Source organism: Chrysemys picta, chromosome 8, assembly GCF_011386835.1.
Source record: "Chrysemys picta bellii isolate R12L10 chromosome 8, ASM1138683v2, whole genome shotgun sequence".
Classification (NCBI taxonomy): Eukaryota; Metazoa; Chordata; order Testudines; family Emydidae; genus Chrysemys; species Chrysemys picta.
Genome location: NC_088798.1, coordinates 110,909,823 through 110,919,094, shown reverse-complemented (window position 1 = coordinate 110,919,094; position 9,272 = coordinate 110,909,823). Strand labels below are relative to the sequence as shown.

Genomic DNA, 9,272 nt, shown 5'->3' with positions numbered 1-9,272 from the left:
GGCGGTTTAGTTAAACGGAAGTCACACCGCAGTCTAGCACAGGGCTCGTTGTTCTGGCGGGGGAGGGGGAGTTCTGGTGCATGGTGCAGAGTTTGGCAGATTCAGCTCAGAGCTACTGCTTTTCTGGTGCAAAGCCTTGGCAGTAAGGGCCTTGCACTTCCTGGAATAGGCTCCTGGCTAGTCCGCGCAGCCAGGTCTGAAGAGCCTTTCTGCTGCAGCCCTGCAGGGGGCACCGCTCTCTGCCACGCTCTCCCTGGTGATGGCCCCAGTGCTGTCGGAAGATCAAAGACACGGTGCAGAAACTGGCCTCGGACCATAAAGATATTCACAGCAGTGTCTCCAGGGTGGGCAAAGCCATCGATAGGGTGAGTACTCCCTTTCGTCTAGAGTCCAGGGGCTGGACCTGCACCAGATGGGAATCCCTGCCTTAGTGATGGCTTTCGCTTCCATTGGTTCTTTGGCCCTCGGCAGGCTGGAGCATGGGAAGAAGATTTCCCCCAAGGTCTCCCTCATCTGCTGGTGCCCAGTGGCATCATGGTGGGAGCCAGTTTTCATGGTGTTGGGCTTTCTATGGTCCTGAGCATCTCCTGCTCCTGTGCGTTCATGCCCGTTATATGTGCTGCAGTCAGGATCGGGGCCCTCCCGTGCTGACGTGTTCTTGGCCCTAAGGAACTCACATTCCACCTCTGTGACGGGCTCCCCGGGGTACAGCTGGAACTGGGGTACTGCTGTGCCCCCTTAACTCTCCAAACTGGGCTGTCTCTCACAATGCTTTGCTAGTGAAAAGTAGCAAACCCCTCCAGGCGCTGTTATCACTCAGTACAACAGCATGTGGAGCCCGCTCCCAGAGACACTCATGAATCACATGGAGAAAAGCACCAGCAAATCTTCCAAGACCCCAGTCTTGCACCCCAGAGCTGTTCCGTCTTGCCCTGGTCAGAAGCCTGACCAGTGTACGTTTATTACCCAGTCTGCCCTCCCTCGATGTGGAGAGGACAGACACTAGCCTTTGTAAACTGAGCTGAGATTTACCAAGCACTTCAATTGAAACACACTGTTTTAGGTAAAATATAAAACAGATTTATTAACTACAGAGAGATTTTAAGTGATTAGAAATGGTAGCCACAAAAGGTCAGAGATAGTTACCAAAGGAAATAAAAGATAAGTGTGCAGTCTAAATCTTAAACCTTATTACATTAGGCAGTATTGGGATGAAGCAGTTTTTCTCATCCCACTGGATGTTGCAAATAGGTTATAGTCCTTAACACACAGGCTTCCCCTTTAAGCCTGGGACCAGTCTCCTCAGTTCAAGTCTTTGTCTTCCCAGTGTTCTTGTTGCTTCCAGCGTAGGTGGGGGAGGCGAAAGGCCAAGGCATGATGCCGCTGTCCCCTATTTTATATCCTCAGTCCCTGTGCCTGGAAAACCAGGTGGGCTTTGCTGAGTCATGGAGTTGAGCAATCCCCCATTGTGTGATTCTTATGCAGCTCTCTTACTGTACTTGTATTGTAAATCCCTTGTTTACAACTCCACTGCTGTTTAGTGGTCACTTAACACCTTCCTGGGTGGGGATCACCTCCTCTGTTGTCACTAGAGAACTAGTAACAACCATACAGCAAAATCTCACAACTTCATACACACAAATGGCATACATATTTGGACAGAACAATGGGTTTCTGCAGATCATGACCTTTCATATGATTCCTTACATGGCATGCTTTGTATGAAATAGATCATCATTATATGATGGGGTGAATATGGGGGGTCCAAGGTGCTGCTTTGAGGTACAGAGCGTCATGACCTACTACTACTGTGCCGCCACCCACCCAGAAATGCGCTGTTGTGGCTCTGAGGCTGTGATCCAGCCAGCCAATTGAATGCAGCTCCATGCAGGGGCCGCAGTGGTTTGGGTGGGAGGGTGCTGTTGTGGGGTGGCTTTGCAGGCAGCTGCAGGGGGTTTGTTTGTGAGCATGTGATCAGGCCGGGAGGTGATAGATGGGGGGCTGTCCCCTCATTCTCAGGGGCACCACTGACTCCTCTCATTCATCTCCCAGAACTTCGATGCCGAGCTCTGCAGCGTGGTCTCGGATTCGGTCTGGGAGTCGCGGGAGAAGCAGCAGCAGATTCTGCAGATGGCGATTGTGGAGCACTTGTACCAGCAGGGCATGCTGAGTGTGGCGGAGGAGCTGTCCCAGGTACCAGGGCTGCCGGTCATGAGACTGGTGCTAGCTTGCCACACAGCAGCATTGTGTGAGGGAGGGTTGTGGTCTCCCTGGGGCAGGGGGAGCCAGGAGTGCTGTGGCCTGCTCTCTGGTGAGTGGGCCTTACTCAGCATTAGCCACTGGCAAGGTTCGCTCCAGGCCAGCACCTCTAGCTGACCCAGGCCAGTTGGTATGAGGCCCTGCCCAGCTCTGCAGGGACCGAATTGCAGCTGCCAAGTCTGCTGCTCTCCTGCATGTGCTCTGTGCTCCAAGGTGGGGGGCCTCTCTCCATCACGCAGGGTAGGAAACCTCATCCATCTCTGGCTGGGGAGCCTCTCCTGGCACCACCCCTCCGCCCCGCCCTCCCCAAGAGGATGGTGGGATGTGACCACTGGCTCTCATTCTCCACAGGAGTCCACCCTGAATGTGGACTTGGACTTCAAGCAGCCGTTCTTGGAGCTGAACCGGATCCTGGAAGCGCTGCACGAGCAGGATCTGCGTCCTGCTCTGGAGTAAGAACCAATCATCTGGGAGTGCCGAGCATCCAGTGCCCCTCCTCGCCCACAGCCTCCCCACCCTTACTGAAAGTAGCCCCTCCCCTTCTGCTAGACTCATGCACCGAGTCTGGGTTGGGGTATGGGGTGCTTTGGCTGGTCAAGGGAGAGCCCGGTGCACCCCAGCTAACGTGTGATGATCTCACTCACCCTGCCTGCTGGAGCATGCACCTTGCACCCCTGTTGGAATGAGGCCTACAAGCACAATGCTCCTTAACGCCCCCTGACCAGCCCTCCTGGGGCAGCGCCATCTGCAGGGCCTGGCACACCCTCCTGCCCATGAGCCACTTATGTTCCTTTTTTCACCCCAACTGACTCTGGTGCTACCTGGGCAGTCCCTGGAATTATAGACACGGGAGGGAAAGGAGCCCTCTAGGCCAGCCCGGCCAGGGGCATTTCACACAAAACAGTCTCCAGGAACGGGAATAACCCCATCCTCGTCTTGTCAGGTTGGGCATCAGTGAGAGCTTCCTGGCTGTCCTGGCTCACCTCCCCAGGACAGCCAGGACTTAGCTGCCCCCTGTTCTTTCCTGTCCAGCTGGGCAATCTCAAACAGGCAGCGTCTGCTGGAGCTGAACAGCTCCCTGGAATTCAAGCTGTATCGTCTCCACTTCATCCGGCTCCTGGCTGGCGGCCCTGACAAGCAGCTGGAGGCCCTGAGCTACGCTCGCCACTTCCAGCCCTTTGCCCGCCTGCACCAGCGAGGTGAGACTGTGCCAGGTGGGGCCCTGCCACTGGCCTCCCTAGTGGGGCACGGGACTGCCCGGCTGGGTAGCCCCGTTCCCAGGCTACAGGGGCCCCATCGCTAGCCCCGTATTGGAGGCATTGGTTGGTTGGCAGGACAGGGTGGGGGCTGGGGCCATACTGCTTCTTGAGGCCAACCAGGGTGTTGTGTTGTTCAGAGATCCAGGTCATGATGGGCAGCCTGGTGTACCTGCCCCTGGGCATTGAGAACTCCCCGTACTGCCACCTGCTGGATGCCCGGCACTGGACAGAGATCTGCGAGACCTTCACCCGCGACGCCTGTGCCCTGCTGGGGCTCTCGGTGGAATCCCCTCTCAGTGTCAGGTAAGCCCCAGGCCAGGGCCGGCGGGGTCCCCCCTTAGCAGCACCACCAAGTGCTAAGGCCTCTCCCTCTCACGCAGCTTCGCGTCTGGATGTGTGGCGCTGCCCGTGCTGATGAACATCAAGGCGGTGATTGAGCAGAGACAGTGCACGGGTGTCTGGAGCCACAAGGATGAGCTGCCTGTAAGTGCCATCTCGATGGGGGGTGGGGGGGCGGGGCGAGGCAGTGGGGCTGACCTCCCTGCGCTCTCTTGGCAGATTGAAATTGAGCTGGGCATGAAGTGCTGGTACCACTCAGTGTTCGCCTGCCCCATCCTTCGCCAGCAGACGACTGACTCCAATCCGCCTATCAAACTCATCTGCGGGCACGTCATCTCCCGGGACGCACTCAACAAGCTCATCAATGGGGGGAAGTAAGTTTGGTTTCTTGACATGCTCAGGCCGTGGACCCTGCCCCACCTCCGCCCTGCAGCCCCTGTCCTGCAGGCTTGGCCCTCACCTGGCATCACTTTGTGTGATGCAGCCCGGTGCCATGGGAGCGTGAGTGCTCTGAAGATCCCTTGGCCTGTGCCCTGTACCGCCAGGGTTCCTGGCTGGCCTTGTGCTAGTCTGGGCCAGATCGCCTTCCCGAGCTCCCCTGCAGCTGGGTGCTGCGGGTAGCAGTGAGCCTGAACGGGCTGGGTGCCGTGCATGCTGATGAGCAGGGCTTGTTATCTCTGGTGCTGGGAAGTAGGGTGCACAAGCAGTGCTGCTGCCTGCCTACGGCCAGCCCCAGGCCTTCCTTAGACTGAGCCTTGAGGGCTGGACTGTGCCGGGAGGGGCAGACTTCCGCTGCTGTCGGCCCCCTGTGGCTGTGCTCCCTGCAGTGCCCCAGAGCTCTGCCGTTTTCTCTGTGTTCCCTGGCCTTCCTGCCTGATGCCTTTGTCTCTGGACCTCTCCTCAGGCTGAAGTGTCCCTACTGCCCCATGGAGCAGAACCCGGCTGATGGGAAGCGCATCATCTTCTGACGCTGGTGGGGTTGGAAGGACTGTGGCAATAGGTCACTGCTCTTCCCCTTAGATGGCCTGTCCCACCCTCGCAGTGCGAGAGGCGGTGGTGCTGCCCACGGCAGGGCGTGGGCTGCCTGTTAGGCTGAGGGTCTGAGAGCAGCTCCATCCACTGCAGCCCCATTGGGGTCCCTTCCTTCTGCTGAACCTAGTGCAAGGTCCAGAGCAGTGGGACCTGAGCCTGACCACCCTCTGAGACTGGACAGAGCAGCAGTGTGATGTGCTTGCTGCTGCCTGTGTGTGCTCTCCTAGTGATCTGGCTTATGCTGCCCTGCTCACTCTGCCTGTCCGGAGTGCCGGGCAGCTGTCTGCTCAGTCATAGGCAGACCCCTCCTGGCCGCAAGCGTGGCTACTGGAGCGTTCCGAGCCCTCTGCCGGGCAGTGGCCGTGCTGTACAGTCCCTTGTGCATTTACTGATATTTTTGGCATTGTAAATATTAAAGCGGGAGCTGCCTGGAGCCATTTTATAAATTCCAGAAAATAAAGCCTGTTAGCCTTTCCTCCTTGCTCTCGGAGCTCCTTGGGCAGCAGGGAAGGGCCTCCTGGCTCAGGAGGCAGTGTCAGATTTAACCTGGGAGACAGGAGGGCTGGGTCCTTAACAGCTTGGGGCCAAAGATGACATGAACCCCACTGTAAGAGGGGGCACGCTTTCTGGTGTGGGGGCTGCGGCTATGTCCCTCTCTGGGTCCTGCCGGCCCTGCATCAGTCTACAAAATAGGGCACAGAAATGAGGGGGAAGAGCTGCTGTTAGATCTGAAAAATGGAGGGGTGAGGTGGGGTGCATGTGGGGGGGTGGGGTAAGGAGACAGAATGGGAGGGGGCACATGTGGGCTCCAGGACACTAAGCCTGGGTGGGGTAGCAGCTTTATGACAAACAGACCAGTGTCAAGATAAACCCTTTATTCTAAACAGAACCAGGTAACAAATGTCCTACTGTGACTGGCCTGTCCTAGGTTCCTTTGGTTCTTCCCCAGCCCGAGGGATCACGGAGAAACCCAAGACTGGATAGTGGCTAGCTGTCCTGGAGAACTATAGCCCGTGGTCCCTCTTTTAGATCCCTTTACTGAACAAAAACAGTTCTCTTTCAACTAGAACCAATACAGTAACTGATGTAACCACCTTCAGGTTGCTTTAACACAACTTAACACGGCTCAATCCGTCCCTGAGGGCATTTCAGCAACCTTCCCCCTCTGCAACCCAGGTCTGTAAGACTGGTCCACCTCATGGTCAGTTTGTGACTTGTTTCCATCTTGTGTCTGCTCTCACTTCACTTGTCGTGGCCACGTTGTCGGGTATCGTGGCAGATGCTTACAATTCCGGGGTAAGATTTTGCCTTTGTCTGTGCTCCTCTTTGGTCGCTGGTGCTTTGACTGGCCAGTGCCCATCTTGCCAATCTCTCACCAATCTTCTCTTTCCCAGACTCCTTAGTTGTCCTTTGTCCCATAGCTGCTGAGTATGCCGAAGAATCGGAGAAATGTGGGGATGGAAGGGACTTTGAGGCCATCAAGTCCAGCCCCCTGTGCTGAGACAGGACCATGCCTGGCAGGTGATGGTCCAACCTGGTTTTAAAACCCTCGAATGCTGGAATTCCACAGCCTCCTCTGGAAGCCTAGTTAGGAAGTTTGTCCTAATATCTAACCTAAATCTCCCTTGCTGCAGATTAAGCCATTTCTTGTGATCCTACCTTCAGTGGACATGGAGAACAATTGATCCCTGTCCTGTTTGTAACAGCCCTTCACAGAGTGTGATTGGGTCCCCCTCAGGCTTCGGTATCCTTGGTGATGCTTTTCAAGCCTCTTTATGTGTATTGCAATCAGTGGTTTGTGGTCAGTTTCTACTTTGAAGCTACAACACTAGAGAAAGTAGTGAAATCATGTACATCCATACGCCAGACCTAGTGGCTCTCCATATGCATACAGCCTCTCTGCGGCGGTCACAGCCCTGGATGCATAAAAGACTGGCAACCAGTCAGTCCCCTGCCACACCCAGCCCTCCTTTAGAAGCATCGCTGCAGATGGGGCCAAATATCGCAGCACTGAAGCGGAAGTCCGAATGGGCTTTAAATCATTGACCAAGTGCCTGAATCCCGGCCATTTCTTATAGTCATGCTGGTTTCCAAATCTCTGACATCATTTTCTGCTTCCATTTTTCTGTCCCTGCCCAATTTTGATTTCTGACCTTTGGCCTTGTTGATTTCACTCTGGTATTCAGTCACATGCTCCGTGCCTTTCTTTAGGGTGCTTTTGTGTACGTTCTGCTGCTTGGGATGTCAGAGCCATCACGCTTAGTAACCCTTCAGACTCGCTTTCTGTTACAAGTGGGACACTCGGGTCTTTGAGTGTTTACAGTCCTGTGACAAATTCCTGTTTTCCCTTGGCTGTGTTCTTAGCCTGAACAGCTCGTTCCAAGTAACACGTTTTCTAGGGACACACTGAGCCTCAAACATTTTCATTATTTCTGCACCCCTTTCCTGCCTGCTCGCCACCTGCATGGGCTGCAGCGTGCACAGTTGGGGCTTCTGGGCCTGCCGCTGCTCATCGCAGCGCCATCGTTTGCTTCGCCGCCAGCGGCTTTCCTGCGTCCAGGCACTGCATGTCCACGGATGCTCATCGCAGCGCCATCGTTTGCTTCGCCGCCAGCGGCTTTCCTGCGTCCAGGCGCTGCATGTCCACAGATGCTCATCGCAGCGCCATCGTTTGCTTCGCCGCCAGTGGCTTTCCTGCGTCCAGGCGCTGCATGTCCACGGATTCTTAGCACTGCGGCATTGCTGGCAGTTGCCCTGGGGCTGTAGCTGCCATTGTAACACCACCTCTCCCAGCTCACGGGGGCTGCCCTGCTGGTGAGCAGACGGTATCAAGGTAAAGGGCTGTGCCGCTGTGGTGCCATAACACAGGCACTTCCTACAGCAATGGCAGGGGTTTTCTGTTGCCTAATTTACCTCCCTGAGCAGCAGGAATCAGGTTAATGGAACAATTCTTCTGTTGACCTAGCTGCAGCTGGACCAAGGGTTAAGTTCGCCTGAGCTATGTACAGAAGTGTTCTAGTGCCCTGTGTAGCTGCAGCCTGAGTGTGCCCTCGCTTGGGCTCCTTTGATTCTGCTCCAGAGGCAGTCTCCAAGGCTGCAGAGTGTACAGAAGTGGGGCATGATGGCTACCCCTGGAGCTCAGGGTGCTGGGGCTGTTCTGGGGGCCTGGCCAGTGAGCCTGGTGTGGACTCTGCAGTAGCTCTGCAGCCCTGTCTCCCGTCACCCATATCTGGCAGTGACGGCTGGAGTCCAGTAGTGATGGGCTCCAGCCTGTACATCCAGGATAGCTGCTAGTACCTGCTGCTAAGAGCAGAGCAAGTGGTTGCTCATCCTTGTTTGTTTGCCCCCGTGGCTTTCAGCTCCGGATCAGAGCGCTGTCTGAAGCGCTTCCAGGCACATGGAGCAGCTCCCTGCTGCTCCAGGGTACAAGGTGCCCGATAGCTGGTCAGTACCTCACCCCTGGGCTCAGCAGCCCTCAGGGAGGGAATCTGTTGCCCTTTGGGCCCAGCTGAATGAGAGGCTGGGGTGGGTCATAACTCGTTGTCATTCCAGGCTGCCCCCAGCCAGCACAGCAGTGGGGCACAGCGGAGTGGTGGAAGGAAAGGGTGGAGGGTTTTTTGCACCAACTAGGATAGAATCAATGCACGTGACAATGCTGCACAATCACCTCATGCGTGGCTGACTGCAGCTCTGAGACCCCAGCCTCAGTGCCTGTCAGACATCCCACATGCTGGAGTCATCTCCCCACCAGGGGGAAGGGGGGAGAAGAAATGCATACTAGTCCTCAATACCTCTCCACCCCCCTCAGCAGGCTGGGCATAACCAAGGGTTGTGGGGACTGGTCACAAGCAGCTGCCCCCCAAGGGCTGGAGAGAGGAGTCCAAATTCCTCTCACCCCACTGATATTTTTGATGCAGAGAGAGGCCATCAGTCAGCCATGCGCCATGGCTGGGGAGTGCATGCTGCAGTAGGTAGGCGTGGGTCATGCCTTACGTTCATTTAGCCAAATTCACTGTAGTCTTTTGTTCATTGAGCCCAGGCTCCACATTGCCTCCTAACATGGGGTCCAAGCCCCAGACACAATGGTTCCCACCTAGCCATGGCTGGGCTTGACTGAAAGGGACACCAACCCTCTCTAGCCGCTTCTGCACCCAGCGCAATGGCCTCTATTTAGTCCAGGGCAAATGCTGGTGGGCCAGAAAGAAAGCCCTTTCTGTGCTGTCAATGTCATTTCTACACAGTCATCCTTGTTCCTCCCCCACTTTCCATCATCCAGCCTTCAGGCCCAGCCCTGCTGGTGATGGCACATCAGCCGCCTGCTCAGAACGTAGCCTTAAAGCCAGGGTGCCTCCAACAGCGACTTTACTAACAACCCCCGCAAAC

General features: G+C 55.9%; 1 protein-coding gene across 1 annotated transcript; it reads left to right on the top strand.

Moving 5' to 3' along the window:
* The first annotated feature begins 35 nt into the window (after positions 1 to 35).
* Positions 36 to 5,364, top strand: LOC135973217 (E3 ubiquitin-protein transferase RMND5B-like). The gene is made up of 8 exons (XM_065555283.1): positions 36 to 365; positions 2,053 to 2,193; positions 2,611 to 2,711; positions 3,292 to 3,458; positions 3,656 to 3,821; positions 3,899 to 4,001; positions 4,077 to 4,231; positions 4,762 to 5,364. Exons 2-8 carry the CDS (start codon positions 2,131 to 2,133, stop codon positions 4,823 to 4,825), a joined length of 819 nt encoding a protein of 272 aa, XP_065411355.1. The 5' UTR covers positions 36 to 365; positions 2,053 to 2,130; the 3' UTR covers positions 4,826 to 5,364.
* Positions 5,365 to 9,272: the final 3,908 nt, after the last annotated feature.

Bases quoted from the DNA above. Each gene is read 5' to 3' on its own strand.
- LOC135973217 (XM_065555283.1), top strand. From the start codon at position 2,131: ATGGCGATTGTGGAGCACTTGTACCAGCAGGGCATGCTGAGTGTGGCG. The intron at 2,712-3,291 runs GTAAGAACCAAT...TTTCCTGTCCAG, and splicing joins GATCTGCGTCCTGCTCTGGA to CTGGGCAATCTCAAACAGGC. The intron at 4,002-4,076 runs GTAAGTGCCATC...CTCTCTTGGCAG, and splicing joins GCCACAAGGATGAGCTGCCT to ATTGAAATTGAGCTGGGCAT.